This window comes from Prosopis cineraria, unplaced genomic scaffold, assembly GCF_029017545.1.
Source record: "Prosopis cineraria cultivar Desert tree isolate PC_DT_omini unplaced genomic scaffold, ASM2901754v1 PC5, whole genome shotgun sequence".
NCBI classification, from domain to species: Eukaryota; Viridiplantae; Streptophyta; class Magnoliopsida; order Fabales; family Fabaceae; genus Prosopis; species Prosopis cineraria.
Window position 1 is genome coordinate 35,329,297 of NW_026555336.1, and position 21,797 is coordinate 35,351,093.

General features: G+C 30.6%; 2 protein-coding genes and 1 pseudogene across 2 annotated transcripts; 1 reads left to right on the top strand and 2 right to left on the bottom strand.

Moving 5' to 3' along the window:
- The first annotated feature begins 6,761 nt into the window (after nt 1–6,761).
- Nucleotides 6,762–10,646, top strand: LOC129310476 (uncharacterized). The gene is made up of 6 exons (XM_054952325.1): nt 6,762–6,885; nt 6,996–7,166; nt 7,251–7,412; nt 7,877–8,071; nt 9,684–9,784; nt 10,035–10,646. The coding sequence occupies exons 1-6, from the start codon at nt 6,822–6,824 to the stop codon at nt 10,467–10,469; spliced, it is 1,128 nt and encodes a 375-aa protein (XP_054808300.1). The 5' UTR covers nt 6,762–6,821; the 3' UTR covers nt 10,470–10,646.
- A 2,726-nt stretch (nt 10,647–13,372) lies between these two features.
- LOC129310406 (uncharacterized) lies at nt 13,373–16,805 on the bottom strand (annotated as a pseudogene).
- Nucleotides 16,806–16,833: 28 nt separating this feature from the next.
- On the bottom strand, nt 16,834–17,456 carry LOC129310863 (uncharacterized). The gene is made up of 2 exons (XM_054952769.1): nt 17,139–17,456; nt 16,834–17,036 (listed from the first exon to the last, which is right to left on the bottom strand). Exons 1-2 carry the CDS (start codon nt 17,449–17,451, stop codon nt 16,834–16,836), a joined length of 516 nt encoding a protein of 171 aa, XP_054808744.1. The 5' UTR covers nt 17,452–17,456.
- Nucleotides 17,457–21,797: the final 4,341 nt, after the last annotated feature.

The window sequence follows — 21,797 nt, forward strand, 5'->3', positions numbered from 1 at the left end:
AAGCCTATCCAAGCTAGCCCAACTATATGTGTATTTAAAATTTGGCCGAAATTCTTGGGGAAAGTTTTTATAAAGACCTCACCTCCAAATTAATTGCTAAGAAAGAGCTAGGAATTTTTGGAGAATGAGGTCCTTCCTAGCATTAATTGATGATGGCTAAATGGCATAAATACCCTCCTTGTAAAAAAAAAAGAAGCAAAAGTAGAGCAAGGTCTTTCATTATCAATATTTCACACAGGGTCCTTCATTGTCAATAATTTCATATCAAGACTTAATACAAGGTCTTTCGGTGTCAATATATCAAAGAAGGTCATATGCATGGGTCTTTAATCATACGCAGTGATTTTTTCACTATATGCATTTGAATTTCCATTATATGCAACAAAACTCTCATTTATTCAAATAACATTTTTTGATATTTTAAAAAATTTTAACTTAGAGGCATTTTAGAATATTAGAAGCAGAAATCTTTAGTCATGTAGTGATCTTTGAATTATATGCATTTAAACTTCAATTATATGTAAGAAAACTTTCATTTATTCAAATAACACTTCTGCCTATTCAAATATCACCCAAGCATTAAAAGTTGAAGAAAAATGAAGAATGATGTTGCTGTGCCACACGTCATGGCATAAAGATCGTTCGTCATGGTGCACAAACACTTCAGATACGAGGAGGACCTTTCTGTAACATACGCCGCGGTGTATTATGCGTCTGCTGTGACATATGGCCATTTTCTACAATTTATCAGACATGAAAATAAGATAGAAATAGAGAGAAAGAAAAGAGAAACTGAAAGAGGCATGCCAAGCCCTACTAGAGTTTGTTAGTAGATGACATTGAGAGTATTTTGAACGCTACAAACATCAAATGTAAGTATCACACTCATTAATCTCCCTATTTCTTTTACATTTATGAGTTTATAGTTAGGGTTTGACAGTGAAAGTAGAATTTCAGTCCATATAGGTCATGGGTCCAAATTTATTGATTCAAATAGAGTTAACGGGAGTAAATTAGAGTATCTAAATCTAGGTATAATGAGTTTTAGTGTATTAAGTTGTTGGCCACCATTAATATCCAAAAAATCTCATTTATTATGAGTAGTTGAAAGATTGTGATACCGTTAATAGAGATTTAATGGCTCATTAATGTTATTAGGGATTAAAGGTAATTAATAAACCCAAGAGTTAGCTCAAATTCATGTAAAGTGAACATTGTGCAATTTAGAAGTAGAGGATTGAGGGTGTAAATGCTTGAAATGGTAATGTTGATAAAATTTAACTTGGTTGATTGTAGTTTTGACTCTTGTTCACTTATTAGATTAGAAAATTCAAGCTTTAAAGCTAGTAGATTGAGGGATAAACCTTTGACCTCTCAAAGGTTTGAAATAATGAAGGAAAACTCTGCTTTAGGTAGTTATATATTAATTAATTGTAAATTAATTTTTATTATGAGTGTGGCATACATGGGTTAATTTTTAATGTGAAAAGTATGTGCTAGTTTCGATGAGCATATGGAAAATTGAATGTGCACAAAGTTATTCTGACTTAAAATGCAAATGCCTAATTAGGATTTTTTGAATATGAACATGTATATGTCTTCAAAGAAATGAATGTGATGATTATATGAGATAAATGTGTGTTGATGAGAAATGAATTTTGAGAAGACGATGAGAATACACACTTGGATAGCGCATGGTCATGTGCCCAACGTGATTGTTGTGATGATGCGTAAACGAAAATGAAAATGTTAGAATAAGTGAGTACTGATTATGGCATGATCAGTAGCGGGAGTTCACTTAGGGATTGGGAGTAGAGAAAATCTATTTAGTAATTAGGCTATCCACCGGTGCACGGGGGTATAACCTTATCCCATAATTTATTGAGGGACTGTCTTATAGTTTGTTGAGGGATTAGAACCTAGTTATCTTCACCGATTCAATGAGAAAAATAGCCTAGGGTATGAGACACCCCAAGAATTTGAGAATGGGGAAAGCCGTAGTTCAAAAGTAAGTCCTGTGATCTTTAATCAAGTCACATCTCACGATTAATGAGCTTGGATAGTCTGGTCATACGGACGGAGCTCTAATCAGTATTATAGTCTACAATTTCAATCTGAGAAAATAAAGAGGATATAAAATTGGTTGATCATTGTCTAAGTAAATATATGATGTGTCACGTGTGTTAAGTGGTGGCAAGTCACTTGAATAATGGGTCAAAGTCACATATCTAAAAATATGGTGACAATGCACCTAGTATATGTGAATTAAAGAAATTATTAAATGATAAATGAAAAATTATAATATATGTGAGCTTGTTTTACATACTTGATTTCTTATGTATGTACTTGATTTATAATTGATATATAACTATATAAGATAAGTTTTACCTTAATTACTGAGTGGCTAGACTTACCCCTTTCATCTAATATTTTTCAGGCTTTAGCTCTGGTGCTGAGAGGGAGAACATTCAGGAGGTTAGGAATTAGCATATTCCTACTATATGCCTCTAGTTTAGATTTATTTATGTAATAGTATATGATTTGTCAATTTTAGGATGCATGCCATCACACTTGCACTGTTTTGTTGTTGAAAATGTTAGATTTATATTTTGAGCCCTTAGTCTCTGTGTATGTTAATATATATATATATATATATATATATTTATAGGGCTAAAATATTAGTGTAAATGTAAAAATAATGATCTGAACATGTTTTGAATGATTTGGGCAGAATGCAATGACAATTTACCTCCCTCTCTGTTTTTGATAAAATGGGATTAAGGAGTGAATTTTTATTATACTATTGTTTTAGTACTTGTGATGTGTTGTACTGGTAGTCCTAGGTTTATTGGACATGATCCAGGTATTAGGAAAAGCTTTTAGTACTTGTTGAGGGTTTTGGACACCCATTTTGTGTGAAAGTTGTGAAAAGTAGTTATAATATGTTTGAGTGTTTGACTTCCTAGTGTGACTTGTCTTGAAAGTAAAATATGTACCATTAGCTAGTTCATATAGGGAGCTTTTCGTAGACATCTAAATCATGTCATTCGAATGTCGGACGGAGAACTTGAGCGCGTTGGAAATTTCCTAATTTTGTTATCAAATGACAGCATAATCAGTTGAATTTTTATGCAACATGCCGCGGCACATAGTGCCTGAGCCGTAGCGCGTGGCACAAAGAGTAACACGCTGCAGCACACTACTTTGTCACACATTAAGTGAGTTGTTTTTCACTTGTTTTCAGTTTCTTTAACTCCTTTGAAGTATGACATGCTTTCAAAACTTATTTTTACTTTAATATAAAGGATTTTGATGAATTTGAACTCATCGTCATTTAGAAAACTTGAAATCCTTTGCTTTTGAAATAAACCTTGGTAATCACTCATTGAGTTAATCTTTTGATTACCATGAGTTTTATTAGTTAATTGGGTTTAGTGGAGTGAGAATATTTCAACTTAGATTTTCTTTAGTAGCATAGTTGATAAAATAAATTGAATTACACTACATAATTTATGTTATTTTTTGCAGCAAGCAAATCCACCAGAAAGGGCAACCATTCAACTGCATAACATGGGAAGAATAAAAATTAGTAGAAGGTACTGGCATGTATGTCACCTAGGAAAGTAGTCAAGCAAAAAAAGTAAATTAAGATTATTTTATTTATATATGTATGTTTTCATAAATCTTCATATCATTAAATGTAAGTTAGGATTCTTGTGTGGCCGTGTAATATAGCTTATGTTGTCAAGGGATATAAAAACATGTTATTGTTTAATTATAAATGAATTTGTTGATGGTCAATTGTTTTTCTTTTGTGCTTTAAGTTAGTGTGACTAAGATTTATAGATGACAATAGTGCCTATTTAGAATATTCGTTAGTATTTTCATAAAGAATGAGAAATTTTTTACAATATTTATTTGTATTTTTAGAATATCTTTTGATATTTTGATAAAAATGAGAAATTTTTAGAATATGCTTAATATAACCATGTAAGGTGCATTTTATGTAAAATTTTGGCACTAAGGCTTTTTTTTTCAAAATATGCAAAAAGTATATTCGAATACAAGGGATTACTTTTTATTTATAATACTTGGTTTTCAAAACGTGAAAAATATGTTTCCATAAAAAAAAGAGAAAAATTTTTAGAATATCACAAAAGGCTGAAATTTCAAGTGATGAAGGTTATGTTTCACTTCTAATTTTTGTTTTATTGGAATATCACATAAGGATATCCCTAAAATTGTCATATTTCACTTTTGATTCATATATTCAAATATACAAAATGCATATTCTAAAAAAAAAAAAAAGTCTTAGTGTTATAGCTTTACATTGAATGTAAGCACCTTCAACCACATAAAACATTTCTTCCACCATGTGCATGAAATCTTTAAGGTCATGCAATTTATCTTCCACATATTCAAATATGCAAAATGCATATTTGAACAAAAAAATGTCTTAATGTCAAATTTTTACATTGAATGCAAGTACCTTCAGCCATGTGCAATATTTATTCTACCATAAGTGTGAAATCTTCAAAGAAATACAACTTATCTTCCACATATTCAAATATGTAAAATGCATATTTTGAAAAAAAATGTATCTATAAGAGATATTGACATTGGATATTCGAATATGCATAAACGATATTTAAATATATGAAAGAAAATTACATTCTATTGAAGATCAATCATATATCATGGAAGAAATATTGCATATATTTTCAAATGTATCCATAAGTGATATTTGAATATATGAAAGAAAATTGCATTCATTTGAAGATTAGCCACATATCATTAAAAAAAACATTGCATATGCTTTTAAAAATATCCATGAGAGATATTTATTAAGCGATATTCAAATATGCAAAAATACTATTTAAATGTGTGGAAGCTAGATTACATTTTCTTAAAGATTTGCACACATGGAAGAATAATTATATATGATTGAAACTAAATGGCATTTAATGTAAAAATTTGACGCCAAAACATAATTTTCAAGATTTGCAAATTGCTTATCTTGAAGACATGCAATTTGCATTTCCTAAAAATTGCATATTAACAATTTGACACAAGACATAGTTTTCAAGATATGCAATTATTGCATATTTTGAAAATTGCATTGTAGAAATTTAACACTAAGACATAATTTTCAAGATATGCAATTTGGGTATTTGAATGCATGCAAGCTAAATCCTATTTCCTTGACGAGTGTTCATATATCGCGAAAGACTTTGTTTTCTTAAGGATCTTACTTGACATATTGACACTGAAAAACCTTATTTGACATATTGATATTGAAGGATTTTGTTTGAAATATTGACATTGAAATTATTGACAATGAAAGACCTTGTGACATATTGACAGTGAAAGACCTTGTACGAAATATTGATAGCAAAGAACCTTACTTAACATTTATTTTTTTAATCATAAGAGCAATCTAGTCATTCGAAGCTTTGAATTAATGCTAACGAAAGATATCAAATAAGAATCTCTCTAAATATGGGAAGATTTTGGATAGAAAACTTTATTTTTAAATTTATCCACCAATTTTTTTTTTACCACATGTTGCTTACCTCTATTTTTTTCATGATATTTGTAGTGCAATTATATTTTGATTATGAACTTTTGTTAAACAAGTAATATATATAATTTTTAGACTAATTAAACAAAAATTAATTCTAAATTTTTAGGTTAATTTTTAGTTAAATACCTTATATTTGGTTGTAATTTTAAATGTTAAGATTATAATATATTTAACAATTTAATAAATAAAATTTTAAATTGAATAAATAATTTGTTGTTGGTATTGGATAAAATAATTTCTAATTATATTTTTGTTTAGACAATAATATATGATAAAAATTATTATTATATAATATATTAAAATATTAAATTATATCATATAAATATTTTTATAAATAATAGAGTTATTGTTGTCTATATAAAATTAATGACCTTTCTCTCTTCCTTATTTTCTCTAATTCAATCAAGCATAATGAGAAAAAATTACATCTCTTCACTTTTCTCTTATTTTTATTTTTTCTTATCATTTTCTCACATTTCTATTTTTTCCTGCAAGCCAACCATATCATAAGCGTGGAAGTAATGTTATGCCCAATGCTATGGATGTCTCGCCACCCATCTTTAAATATTATCGTTTAGCAGATGATTACCTTAATATTTTTGTATTGTATACTTTTTTTATTAAAAAATATAAAATATTTTTAATTAAATTTTATTATTAATAAAGTAGTTATTTATTTTTAAATTAATCATACCTTTTCATATTTATCCTTAATTAATAAAATATTTTACTCTAAAATAAATATAAAATAATTTATTCAATAAGGATACTTAAAAAAGTAATAATTACATTTTAAAAAATTAAAAATATTTTATATTTTTTAACACCTAATCTCTTAAAAAATATTTTATATTTTTAAATGATAGGAGTATATATTAATTTACTTTTTTTTTAAAAATAGTAATCATAATAATTACTTATTTTTCCTGGATATTCTTAGTTACACGGAGAGAGATAGCACCGCACTAATTTAATAAACATGAATGAGAAAGATTTTTTTTTTTAGAAATAGTTAATATATATTTTTCTTGGCCTGAAAATAGATATATTTAATGAGAGTAAATAATTTTAACTAATTTTCTGGATCAGTACGAGTCATTAAAGTTTGTGGGAGATATGACAGAGAAAATATTAATAATTAATAAATTAATCATAACATTTAATTTAATACGTAAAGTTCGCTGCTTTATGGCCAGAGTTGCTTACACTGGGAAGGAAGGGACATTCACTGCTTTCCATGGCTTCCTCCACATTTCTAACGTTTCCTCCGTGTCTTCTTTTCTGCATCGTCTCGCTTCACGGTAACAACACCAAAATTATCATCACCTGCGGTTCATTCCTTTCGTTTGAAGTTTGATTATCTGTTTTTCAAACTTCTATCTAATTCTTCTTCAAAAACCCCATTGATCAGTTTCGGGGAAGATCGTCCTTGAAGATGGCTATACGGTGACCACCGTCTTCGACGGTAACAAGCTCCAAGTCAACCCTCATGCGGTGCTTCAGCTTCCCGGCTCGTCCGATCTTCTTATCCTAGATACTTTCAACAGTGCTTTCTATACCGTACAGTTTCCCATATCTCAAGGTACCATCTTTCTTTTCTGTCTGAGGGTGTAAAGTTTTATCCTTTTTTCTTTCTGCATGACACTTTTTCGTTGGGTTCTTGCAGATAGTGTTGTCAAAAGGTTTTCTGGCTCTGGACAGGGATTTTCGGACGGTGATGTAGGTTCTGCTCAATTTAGGAAACCCAATAGCTTCGCTGCTGATTTAAATGGGAACGTGTATGTTGCTGATAGGTCCAACCACGCTATCAGAAAAATTAGCCGCTCTGGTATCCTAATGCGTGAATTCACGTCAATCAATATAAGCTTTTGTTACTTGATGATCCTATCTTCTGTTTGAAGTTTCTTTTTTCCCTTTCATTACTTGTATTATTTGTTTTTTCATCCATACGTTATATGTACACAGTAACGGCAAATGAAAATGGGGAGGACAGTAGATTTAGATTACATGCTTGCTTGAAAATAGCAACTATATCTTTAAAGAGATATGATTAAATGGGATAGAAAGAATGTGATGAAAGTGATCATGTGTTTAACTGCACTTGCATAATCTCTGGCATGAATAAAAAGGGCTGGGATTCAGGGAATTGGAAGCATCTTCGTGAGCTGTGATTTTAACTTTGCATAAACTGGTAAAATGCTTGTCTGGATCACTGAATCTAAGATAGACTTCTGATGCGTGTGTTATCAGCAGTTTATGGCATTCTTTCAATGTTTTTTGGATCCTTACTAGGTGTAACCACAATTGCGGGGGGTATTTCACATAAGGAAGGTAAAGAGGATGGGCCAGCACAAAATGCAACATTTTCAAATGATTTTGAGCTAGCATTTGTTCCTAGCGGATGCCTTTTACTGGTTTCTGATCATGGCAATCAGTTAGTTCGCCAGATTAATTTGAAGAAGGGAGACTGCACCCCTCCTCAATCAGGTGAGACTTTGAAGTTTGGAGCTTATAAGTTTCTCCTAGGGTGTGATACAGTCCTCTACTTTTCACGTTTTCATTCCCCTCTATTTCAAATTGGATTTTCTCTATTCATGTATTCGTGCATTTGGAGAAATAGTGATACAAAAAAAAAAAAAATGTCATTGCATCTCTCATCATTATACTCATCTATTTTTCCTCTCTATCAATCCTTAAAGGTACCCTCTCGGTTATTGTTATTATCATTTTTTTTTTAATCTTAAAGATCTGGATTACCTCTACTTACCACATTTTCTAAAGTTCCTTTTTTTGAAACTCATAAGTATTGAGTACTCAGTAAATCAGCATTTCTTCCTGTATTTTGTGTAACAACAAGCGACCTCTGAACCTTGTACCATGTTTTGTATAAAACCAAAATTACCCTTAGCCTGAAACATTTACAACCTCTTAGGCAGTGTGATACATGTCTGTACTTAAGATTATGTTGCGGTTAATGTTGCTGTCCATTATTTCTGGAGAAAATGAGGTCTAAGGATTCTAACTTAGTAAAATTGAGATTGAAGCCTTGAAGGATCTAAAAAACGAAAATTTTCAGGAGCAAAGGAACTAAATTTACCCTTGTAAGGACGGAAATACATCTTCTACCTTTGGGAAGTAGACATTATTTTTCATCCTTCCAAGTGTTACTTCTCATACTTATCAAGCCACTGCTCGTTTTCCATACAACAGATACTTATGTTTCTTGAAGTTATCAGTGTTTTGTGTTCGTTACTACTACTTGAGTCATTTACACTTGTATATTTTTGAAGTCATTATTCCTGCTTCTTGAAGTTACTCCTTATTCTTCTAACATAACCATTCACTCCTCCACTAGTTATTAGAGATTTTTTCTTTTTTTTCCATCCTTGCAAGGTAAAATTTAGGTCATCTGATCTTTCAAAGAAATTTCAAATCTTGAAGTCCTTTTATGTCAATGTTGCAGAGTTTGGGTCCTTACATGTCATTTTCCCTTACTTTTGACATTTCCAAGCAAGTGGATGGTATTACTCTGTCCGTACTCCATGCTTCCTTCGTTACTTTAAACTTCAAACCTGCACTGATTATCTTTTCTGAAGTGTTTATCTAAAAAGAAAATAAACATTATGAGCTTCTGCAGATATTTCCTCTATTGTGGATGACTAATTTAAAACAATTCATCCCCTTCTTTCCCTTCTAGAGGGCATGTTAATAGTTTTATATGACTATGTCTAGCTGAAACATTTACTTACCTTTCATCTGTCTAAGGGCCAGTTTGTTTAAGAGTAAAAAAAGTGATTTTAGTTGGGATAAACATGAGAAAGTTGCTGGGAGAATTTAAGCTGAACACGAGGCATGTGTTGAAAAAAGCTTATTTTGTTAACCTATTTGGAATAGCTTGTTAAAAAAAAAAGAAGAAGAAGAAGCTAAAAATAGATTTTTTTCCAGAAAACCTTCATGATTAGCTTAATATTCTTCTAACAACTCAAGTGTTAAACTTGACGAAAGTTACTTTTTCTTTGATTTTAAACAAACTGGCCCTAACTCTAGGTGTACTATAATTTAATTTGAATTTATGCTTGAAATTATTTCTTTTTCCCAGGGCTTGGTGCTGTTCCTGCTTGGGCTCTGGGTCTGGGATTTGGACTCCTATTCCTGGGTGTAATATATTTTGTTGCAGTCCGCCCTTGTATCAATTCTCGCGTAAGTCCAAAATTTTCAGAAAAAAATCTCTCTCAGCACGAACCAACTAGAGATAGACAAATCAACTGAATCATATAAATGAAATATAATTTCTTAAGTGGGACCTGCTTTCACCTTGCTTATATTCATCTTCATGATTGATTTTATGACCAACATATCTCTGAAGGCCATGTTTTCCCAAAAACCTCACAAGTTTTGACTTGATGAAGGAGGATAGCTGACTCCTTATCTAACTGAACTTTGTAGACAGAAAGGCTCCAGGGCCATCTTGAACACCGCGACATGGAAGCGCTGCCTAATCAATCTGGGGAAGATAGTAGTGATACACTGCTTCGCCGTAAAAAGCGCGAGTGTTAGCAGCATTATCTCTTCATTAGTCAGCTTCTTGAAGAAACTTTGGAGTTTGAGTGTCTCTCATCTGTTTCTTATGTTTAGAATAAACAGAGTAGCTTCTCCTAGACCTTGCAATGAACACCGGCCTCTGATAGATTTAGATTCCTGCAGTTGTGAGGTAACAGAGCCAAGCAAGTATGAAGATCAATTGAGAGACTTGGTTAGCGCAGACTGTGCTGGAGCTGATAACCTTAAAATGGATGATGACGTGGGCTTTGCAGAGACACCAAAAGATAGAGTTTTGCTGCAAGGATCGTCTGTGTGTAACTATGGTTTGGTGAAGAGGAAATGAAGGTTGTTTTTAAGTCAACTCTAGTCTTGTATTATGTAACTTGTTTGCATTAACTTGCTGCCTCGGACCTTTAGCTCAGAATTCTGCCAGTTGGATGCTTTCACTTCTCTTGAATTTAGTCTCGTGTTGAATGAGTCTATAAGTTAAGCTTTGATTTAAGAATACTTTTTAAACTAATTCGATGGTATTATAGTAATTTGATGCAGAGTTGGGATGATGTCTAATGAAAAGAACTCGGTATAAAATTGTTTAAAATGCTTAGGATATATGAAAAGAAGGCTGAGAGAGGCATCAATGAGGAGGACTGAACATATGATTGAATTCAATGAAGAAAGCGAGAAATTCAAGAAAAATGCTCAATGCAATTATCGAGCAAGACCTTTTGGTCAATTGTGTAATTCACGGAACTTATTGCACTGGTAGGTTAAGGTTTTGTATTTTAATCATCATTAGAAACGGTAATTTCTAACTATTTTAATTTTTATATATAATAAAATAATTCTAACAAATTGCACTCTTCCAAGTCGTGAATAATTGAATAGGGTATTCCATTTTTAGATTCTAAATTTGTGAAATTCTCATCAGCTAATTAAATGAAGTTACAGAAATATCTAAAAAAAAATTGATTTTGATAGATTTATTAAATTTTTGGGATAATGCAAATTTTAGCCTCTAATGTTTTGCATGAGTTATCCATTTAATCCTTCATGTTTAATATTTAATTCAGTCCTTTATATTTTATAAAATATCTAAGCAATCATCAACTTTTAAATTGAAATAATGATGAGATGGCTAACAGAATTATGATGTGGCAGCCACATAGATTAAAATAAAAAAAATAAAAAACATAGAACTGATGACATGGATAAGGCCCAACAAAAAAAAAAACAAAATATACTCCCTCTATTTCTATTTATAAAAAAAATGTATAACGTAATTTAAAAAAATTGATTAATTATATCAATTGTGTTTAAAAATAAAAAAATTTGACTATATTTATTAATTATATTAATCAAGCCTTCATTAAAAAAACAAACTATAAGTAATTTAGGAAGTTTGTAATAAATATTTATTAAAAAATGTAGTTTTACTTATTTAAAAAAAAAACTAAAAGTAATGGTTTCTACTGTAAATAAAAACGGAGTGAGTGAGAAGAAATTAAATTATGCAACCCAAAACGCAGCGTCCCCTCTGCTAAAGGGGCCGACGTCTCTTTGCTGTCGCCATCGCCTGAAGAGTAATCACTTACTTAGCCTTTGATCCTTCTTCAGTTAAACTTTGTCGTCCTTGCCAACAACTATTCAAGGCGTTCAGGAGTACTGAGAAGTGCTTGCTTCACAGTTGCTTGAAACAGCCGTGCCATGCATGCCCTTGATTGCGCATCATATTTAAGAGATGGAAGTATCCGTTCCCGTGAAGCGAGATTCCATTATCATCATGTCCTTGCCTATCCTCATCATCCCCATCCACGAGTGGCTTGACATCATTTGTTGCTATACCTCCTGCCTTGAGCCTATATGCCTATGCCAAGTACCGTTTCTAATTGTTCCCAAGGAGCTGCTCAAGGGACCAAACTAGATCCCACTGATCTTAATTATATAATTAAGAGGAGCTCTATGGTCAATTAAGAACTATGCAAATATAACAATCCAAGCTGAACCATCAACGCTAACACTGTATATTTAGAGAGAAACGCTGCCGTCTCACACCGTCACAATCTGCGTCGTTGTTAGAGTCCGTAGTTCACCCCCCTGTGTTGTCGTTATAGTCTTATTGCAACTTTGTCGTCGTCGTCAAACACCGTTGCCACTGCTTAGTGATCGCGTTTCACCGCTGTTTGCTGTCGTTGCCACTGCTTCGTGAACTGCTTCACTGATAGTTGTTATCATGTGTTGCCCTTTTTTAAAATACCCAAGGAAAATTGAAATTAGAAAATAAGAACTAAAAAAAAATGATATGATTTCATTTATCCATGTGTAAATTCCATATCAGTAATATAATTTATACATCAGCTTCCTTTAATTAGCATTTTAAAAATTTAAAGGATTAACACAGTAACTGAGAAAACCTTTAAGGATTAAATTGATAAATATTAAACTTGGAAGATTAAATTAATAATTCATGCAAGCAAAAGGGATTAAAATTTGCATTATCTCAATTTTTAATTAGGTTTTCCTATTTAGCTTTACTTTTTATTTATAAGAATTTCTATCTTCTTATTGAACACTAAAAGTTTCAAACATTAACGCTTGTTTTTAATTTAATTTTCTGTTCATTTATTATTTAGATTTTCCATCACGTCATTTCCCCTCAACTCTACAGATTTATTTTATTTAAATTTAAAATGTAAAAAACTAGAGTGCATTAAAAAAAAAGTCTTGCTTTTAATGAATATATATATATATATATATATTTTTTTTTTGTCAAAGAATATATATATACATATATTTGTAATGATAATGATAACTACATATGTATATGTAACAATTTATAGGTCATACTATTTACTATTATTTATGAATAGTAAAATTCACATGCTAATTAATAAAATTTTTTTAAATTTTTTAAATTTTGAAATTGATAGAAATAAGTAGCAAGAAATTAAATTACTTTGGTGACAAATTAAAAAGAATTATTGTGGAACCCAGCCATAAAAGAAGCACATATAGTCATAATCATATCATTACATACATGGGAAAAAAACAATAGATATAAATGAACGGGTCCAAAGTCCAAACAAGTCACATCGGAATAGATTTTCTTTAGAAAATTGTAGCCACTTGCAGGTGAGTGGGGTGGAAATTTAGGGCTGATACACCCAGGTCGGGGTCGGATGACACGTTAGCACTACAATCCATAATCAATCATATCTTCCCACAACTTCCCCGAGCCAGTCCTCATCATAATAATGTGCAGCGGATTGTAATCTTCACTCACCAATAATTATTTAAAAGTTCATAAAAATCAAACAATAAAAGTAACTCTAATATAATCTCTGTTTCATAGATTTATGAACTTGACAACATCATCACAGAAGAAAAAGGATTCCAAAATTTCCTGATCCCACCCTCAGAGATTGCCAGGTTGTCCACACCCCTTGATTGACCCAACTATTTGGCAAAACTGCGAGTAAACAATTCACAGTACGAGGATGAGCTCTCCTTACTAACCTCCCGTTACACTAACTGTACTTTATATCCTCCTCTTACCTCCTCCTCCTATTCAATCAAGCTGGAACTCAGTCTTACAATGCTCTTAAACTTCCTAGTGTATATATACTTAATACCTGGGGGCATATCCCGTGTAGTTAATTCTGGATCGAATGTTGTGATGATCATACAATGATTCGCCATAATTCACAGGCTTAATTACCACGGATTCCTTCTTCCCATTTTGCTCCTGCACAGCCCCAAATACAATCTCGTTTGTTGTCTCATTGCTTGCTCATAGTAGGTATGAGGGATTGATGACCGGTACTCATGGCGATGATGATGTTTCTGTTGCTGCTGGTGCTGTTGATGGTGCTGCTGCTGCTGCTGCTGAATATCTCCATCCCATCCGCTAAAGAAAGCTCGGCTTTGCCGAAGTTGTTGCATTTTTTCAGCATCCTTGGACATGAAAGGATAGGTTTTTCGAGGGGTTGGGGCTCTGGTGTCAATGGAAGGTGGCTCGTCTTCATCTGGAATCACGAAACTTTCCTGCACAGGCCAAGCATTTGGGTGCTTCTGGGGTGATGGAGCACTGGTTGACCCTGAAATTGGTACGTCGCTGGTTTTCTTCTAAAACCAGGAAATAATCCTCCCATGATCTCCACCATTGATGCCCCAGCATTGGCAAGAAGCTTCCCCAGAGATCCAAAGAAACCTTCTTCTTGCTTCTCGGTTTCATTTTCAGATGGGATTAAAGGAGGCCTGACAGATTTCAATGGCTTCTTGTATGGACTTGGAGAAATTCCGGACATTGTTGGACTTCGATCCTACAAGAGCAAAAACATGAAATCATTAATGGTAGACGTGTTTTGTCTTTAAGAAAATATTCAAGGAAGATTTGATTATGAAGTTTCTGAATATTGAAGGTGGTCTAGATCTTCACTGTACATCTGCAGCACTGTGATGCTATATGGTTACCTCATTGTGAAAGGTATCGCACAGTTAAGAAATGATCACCTTAAAGATATAACAAGATTTCCGATTGAAATAACAAACTCATTTTATTGAAACAGCATATCTTAAAACATTTCACCCACAAGCCTCATCCCACTTTCTGGACATCTAATTCATTTAATTTTAATTTAGTTAATTTAGTATTACCATGAAGAATTACACTCATTTAGCATCCATTAGGTTATTCACATGAAGAATTGTAAGGCACCAAAAGTGAGATTCAAGAGCTAAAGAACTCACATCCTGGGATGCTACAATTGTACCAAGCCTGCGCTGCAGCAATGCCAACATATAGCCAAAGAAGCCAGCCCCAACAAGCATGGCAATCCCTATAATATTGAAAGCAACCGATTTTAATTTCTTGTTACCAGAACTAGAATTTCTCAGAGATAGAACGTGGGCTGATTTAGTTTACCTAGTGGAAATCCACTTCCATATTGATAAGCACAATCATCAAAATGGAGCTGAATCTCCCTGATGGCTTGGTTTCCTCTGTCTATGACAAGCAGAGAACAACTGCTTCCAACATAAACCACATCAAAGTCATTGGAAAACTTAGCTTCTTCACTTGGCCCATCAACATGGCCTCCTCCACGGCTCCATTTCCCTCCAGCAATTGTTGTTACCCCTGCAGATAAAGATCTTAATAGAAAGTTCGTACCTGACTCAACTCTCAAAAAGTACATACAATTTTAATCATGCATTGTCATGCTCAAAAACGTATATACAACTAAAAAGCCTGATGAGAGGATGCATACACACAAAGCATGTTAGTATGTCATCTAAAATTTCTAGAAAAGGAAACTCAGTTCATTGTTATCGGTGGCCATCTTCAAATTGAAGGGGCCTCACAGGCATCTCATGCATTGCCATACTCAAAAAGAGACCCAACAAGGGGAAGGGATCAAAACATTATTCCAAGTATTGACCAAATGTCTACCTGAATCGCTGATTTTCCTAATTGCCATATTCATAGTGTCCGCAACATAGATATTTCCTCGATCATCAACTGTTATTCCCTTTGGGTGGTTCATCCTTGCCTCCCTGACCTTCCCATCAACATGTCCAGAGTATCCTTCAGCAGATCCTGCTACCAGCCTCGGTCTACTATCTGCAGAATTGATATGAGCATGATATACTCGAAGCAAAGAAAATCTACACTAATAATCAGTTCACGTGCCAGAGTAATTTACCAATAAGCCAAGTCCCATAGAATTACACAATTATATGTTATGTCATCATAAAGCTCATAAGCATGAATTAGATACATAAGGTCATATTTGATACGTAGGAACAAAGAAATGTAAATGATACAATATTAGATGCACATTGTCCTTTTAATTGTAGGTTTTCTTTCCAAGTGGGAGGAGGGGAAGAGGCAGTCACCACATTGGCTTTTCTGTTGATCAATGAAACAATGATGCAATATGATCAGAAAAGTTGCAGAATTTAGATGCCTAAACTGATTGAACGAAGCATGTAGGAATCAGATTTTAATCAGTAGGAATCAGCTTATGGTAGATTTTAATCAGGTAACTTTATCAAGTAATTAGTTGGCACTTGTATATAGCAGTCTCAGAGTTACAAATAAAAGATTGCAGCCTGAGTAGAAAAATTACACATTTGCAGGAAATGCGAGAGTAGTGCTGTGGTGACCTCCAATAAAGAAGAAATACAACTTGGCCAGGATTTTCCTGGCTGAAAGAACAAGTTCAGAGACTGATAAGTTCCAAATTCAGAGTAAGTTTAGTTCTATGTAGACAATAATCAACGGAGTACAATGTAAGGAAGGAATCAGACGGAGGAGAAGCTAGATATGCGCAAACTCTTGAAACTAAACGTCATGGCTCTCTAATTAGGGAAAAGAGGTCGTTTGGTTTTATCGCTGACAGAATCAGTAACATTGACCAAAAAAATTAGTGAACTTGGGCAATTTTAGTCAAGAATGATAAGCGATCACACTCGACACACTTACACAAGGAGAGTGAAGAGGAAATCCTGTAAATGTTGCTATTAGCTGAATCTAGAATCAGAAGCTCTCCATTGGGTAGCAGCTCAACAGCATAAGGCTCGATTCCAAGCTTGCTTCCATCAAACACGGTCTCGACAGTGTATCCACCCTCGAACTTCATCATCGGCCGACCAGAAACCGCTGCCCAGAGAATTAACAATCAAATCGGCATTTCAGTTACTATCAACAATCACCGGTAGCTTTGAGACAACCATTTCGTGAAAGCAGGACAGCATTTGAGAGAAACCCAGTAACAATCTCTGAAGCAGAAATGCAAAGCCGAAGTTAACCAAAGTTCGAGCTCAAAAGCAAGAGTTAGTGAAATGTAAGAAGCCACAACACAGGTGACAGACTTAGCAGGCACAGCATTTGAGAGAAACCCAGTAACAATCTCTGAAGAAAACAGAAATGCAAAGCCGAAGTTAACCAAAGTTCGAGCTCAAAAGCAAGAGTTAGTGAAATGTAAGAAGCCTACAACACAGGTGACAGACTTACTCGCAGGGGAAGTAGTAGAAGCCGCGGATGAGAGGCCGGCACATAGAACCAGAACCGTAAGACCCAAGACAGACAGATTCCTACCCATTGATTCAATAGCGAAATGAAGCACGGAGGCGTAGCTTGGAAGCAGGGAAATGCAAGCTCTTAACAATGACGTAAACCCTAATTCATAGCTGAAGGAGAGAAAGCAGAATGGTTTTTTCGGGGTTGGGATGGTAAGCTGTGGATGTGTGCGGAGTGAATGGTGAGAATGGGGGAAAGGCAAAAGAGACAAGAAAAGGAAGCCAAAAAGAAAGATGGGAAAAAGCATGAGAGCGCGCCAGTGGGCCTGTGTCGGGAGAGAGAATCGTATACCGCCATTAATGTCTTAAATTTGATTTCATTTCTCTAATTTAATTATTAGAGAAAATACAATTATTCATCACAATATTTTACCACTTTTACTTTCAGTGCCTATAATTTATTTTCAATGTTTTCGATATTTTCTTTTTTTTCTAATTGTTTTCAATGTTTTTCATTCTTATAATTTTTTATAATTTAATATTATTAAAAATTTAAGTAATAAACGTCATTTATATCATTGAAACTACAAATTAAAAATATTTAAAAAATTATAATAATTAAAAAATAAAATTTAATAAAATTATAAAAATAGTGATTATATTTTTCCTATATTATTATTAACAATTAAAAATTTTATATAAACAAGGATGCAAATATTACTAATTTAAAAATATTAATACTCCATTCATTAAAAAATATAAAATTTTTTAGAAGAGTAAGATGTTCAAAAAGTAGTGTTTCAATATATAATTGATGTATTTATTTTCAAAACCGCCCTTGATAAAATATCATTAATGTTTATTTTCAGTGAGATATTTATTAAATAATAATAAATATAAAACAATAGAGTTAATTTAAAAATAATTAATTAATTTATAATAGGGTGATATGGTTAAAAAATATTTAAATTTTTTATATAAATGAGAAATATATACTTTTTTTATTTCAAAATATAAGCTATTTTTTAAAAAGTTGGATATTAAAAACTGTAAGGTATTTTTAACTTTTTAATGTATAATTATTATTTTTTTAAAGTGTCTTTATTGATAGTAATTTTATATTTATTATAGGATGTTTAATAGAAAAATATAAAAAGATAAAATTTATTTAAAGTAAGTAATCACTTTATTAAAATAAAATTTTATTTAAAAATATATTACATTTTTAAATGAGGAGGATATGTATATACATGTGCGCATGCAGTAAAATTGAAAATCTTAACTAAGAACTTAAAAAAAAAAAAAAGTCTAAGTGATATGTAAAAACCGTTTTTTTTTACTTTCAAATATGATCTTTGTTGGATGTCTCCTTGGAAAATGCATTTAATAATAATTTTAAATTCTTTATAGTTAGAGTATCTTTTTAAGGAAAAAAATATTGATCATGTCTAGAAGAATTGACATTTATGTTTAAAAATAAAATAAATTATTTTGCGCAACACTTTTCAAAACGAATCGCCTCTTCAATGCCTCTTTAATATCTTTTCTCTTTAATTATTGAAAAAAAATTATTTTATTTATTTTATTATTTTATTTTATTTTAAAATGGTTCAATTTATTGTAGATAAACAGTTCCGCTACAGTAATTAAATCATATTTAATATTCTAAAATGAGATGTTCTAGAATTATGTACATGGTGGTGGTTATTATTATTTCAAGGTTTAAAGTATATTTTTAATTCTAAAATTTTATGTAAAATTTTAATTTAATCTCTTAATTTTATATAATATTTTTAATAAAATTATAATATTTTTAGTCATTCAACCCTAACACCATTAAGTTTAAATGATAATTTTTGGTATTAATTATTGTTATTTTAAAAAAATTAAAATTAATATGTTAATATTTAAAAATATTTTGTTAATATTTAAAATTTAATATAAAAATTTGTTAGAATAAAATTAATGATGTTAAGATATAAAATAAAAAGATACTTTATAAAATTAAGAGATTAAAATAAAATTTTATATAAAATAAATGATTAAATGTAAACATTAGTCTATTTTAAGCCGCTGAAGTGTCTTCAGCTTCATACTGCGGTCAAAATACCGTTTTGACATTTATTTTATTTTATTTTTAATTATATATAGGAGAAGTACAAGTTGTGGGTGGCTCACTGTTACGTCATAGTAACAAAGAACATATAAAAAATGTTAATATGTAAAATAATAATATAAAAAAAAAACAATTTTTTCGTTAAGAAAAAATAAAATAAATTGTTTCTTATGTTTTAAAATACATAAAAATAATAAATTTGTTTATTAAAATAATTTCTAATACACACAGTATACATATGATAATATATTTTAGAATAAGCTATGTCATAGGATAACACATTAAAATATAACAAATTGATATGTAGACTAAAAATTACACAGGTAATGTACACACGCGTATAAATTGGTATTTAATAATTTTTTTGAGATAATAATAAATTTAAATAAAATAATTCTTTGCTTACATTTTTAACATATAAAGGGTAATAAAAGATATAGCTATTTATATTTTGATTGTTATAATTATTTATTTTCGTGAAGAATAAAAATATATAGTTATTCATGTTTTTAAATTTTGTAATTATTTATTTGTTATTACTTATATAATTCTTTTTTTATGTTCCAACATTGTCATTTAGTCTAAAAAATCACGTCAGTGTTTACTTTATATTTAACTTTTTATTGATTTTATCATATATTTAGTTGGGGTAAATGATGGGGAAGGATGATTTTAATGAATTGAATTCTTTAAACAGGAAAAAAAAAAGTGAAGTTCAGAATTTTTAATTATTTACTTACCCTTTCTATTTTTTTGATACGTTACTTAGCCTTTCTATCTACATCCTATCTATATTAAAAAAATTAATTTGTAAAAATCAAACTTATTAAAATCTTTTCCCCTCCACATTCCCCTAATTAGAGGGAGAGTCAATGTCTTTGTCCGTCGCATGAGTGTAAATTAAAACATATTTTTATTTATATTCTTTTAATTTGTGTCGGTAGTAAATTTTGGAATAAAATATGTTATTTAAGTTTTTAATGTATATGAGATATTTCATTTTAACATATTTTTTTATTCATATATTTTCTATGTTAATCTTAAATTTTAGGTAACTCATAATACACAGAATACATAAGTACAATAAAATATAAAATAAAATACGTGATTTAAGTTTTTAATATGCATGAAATGAAAAATTACACTCTCTCCATTTATATTTTTTTTAAGCGTTGAATGTATTTTTAGTGTTTTTTTAGTGTTTCAAATGTAATGAATGCTTTGTTAAAAAAAAACTACTCATGATAAATAAATCATATTATATTTATTTTAAAATAAAATATTTTATTAAATAATAAATATATAAAGATAAAAAATATTTTTATTTTTTTTAACGAAGTGAGTATATGAGAATAAAAAATAGTTGTTTAATTTATATTTTTAATATGCATAGGTAGCAAATTTTAAAATAAATCAATTTGTTCATATAATATGAAAGAAACATATTCTCATACTCTTTTTTTTTTTTTAGGAGAATGGAAGGGAGACCATGAAAATTTTAAGGACAAATTACATTTGAATCTCACATAAAAGATTTAATTTTCAAAAAGTTTCATCAAAAGTGAAAAAAAAAACTTTTAAATATCAAATTCCATATAGTTACAACTTGACAAATGATATTTACAACTTGATAGTATAAATTATTTTTTTTTACAAGTTGAAAATACCATTTGCTAAATTATAAATATACAGAATTTAAGACTTAAAAATATTTTATATATTTTATGAGATCTTTTAATAATTAAATATCTTCTGTGACAAATAATGATAATTTTTTCAAATTTTAATGAGTTCCGTCAACGAAAAAATAAAAATGAGGTTAAAAGTTTTATTATTTTCCTGTCATTTTTTCTCTTACCATTTTTTCTCTACTAAAATTTTATAATACTACCTATTTTTCCATCTTTTTTAATCAAGTCATTAAAATATCTCCTTAATTCTTTTCACATCTACTTTGTAACAAATTATTATATAGATAAGTGGGTTTGTAATTTTAAAGTAATTTTGCTCACTTCTCACTTTAACATTTTATCTATATTAAAAAAATTAACTTTGTATTTTTTTTAGAAATTGAACTCATTAAAATTTTCTCTCATGTTCATTTATATTCCCTCTATCCCAAATTGTAAAACAATTTTGGAAAAATTTCATTGTCCAAAAATATAAGATAATTTGAAAAAAAATAAAATTTTATTAATTATATTTTGGAAAGACATAAATTTGGATCCCTGCAGTTCACTTGAATTTTTTATAGGTCTTTACATTTTTTTTCAGTATTCTAGGTTTTAGGTAAGAATCTTGAATACTAAAAAAAAAGTGTAGAGACTTATAGTAGAACTCGAGTGAATTGTAAGGACCCAAAGTTATATTTTTCTTATATTTTTTAATAAAAAATATTAATTTTTTAATCCTTTAACTTTTAACTCAATCACTCAATTATGATTCGATACGACTCAATTCCTTCAACTTTGACTTGCGTATGACTCAGTCCCTACTTTTGATTCATCTATGATTTAGTTTCTCCACTTGTATTAATTC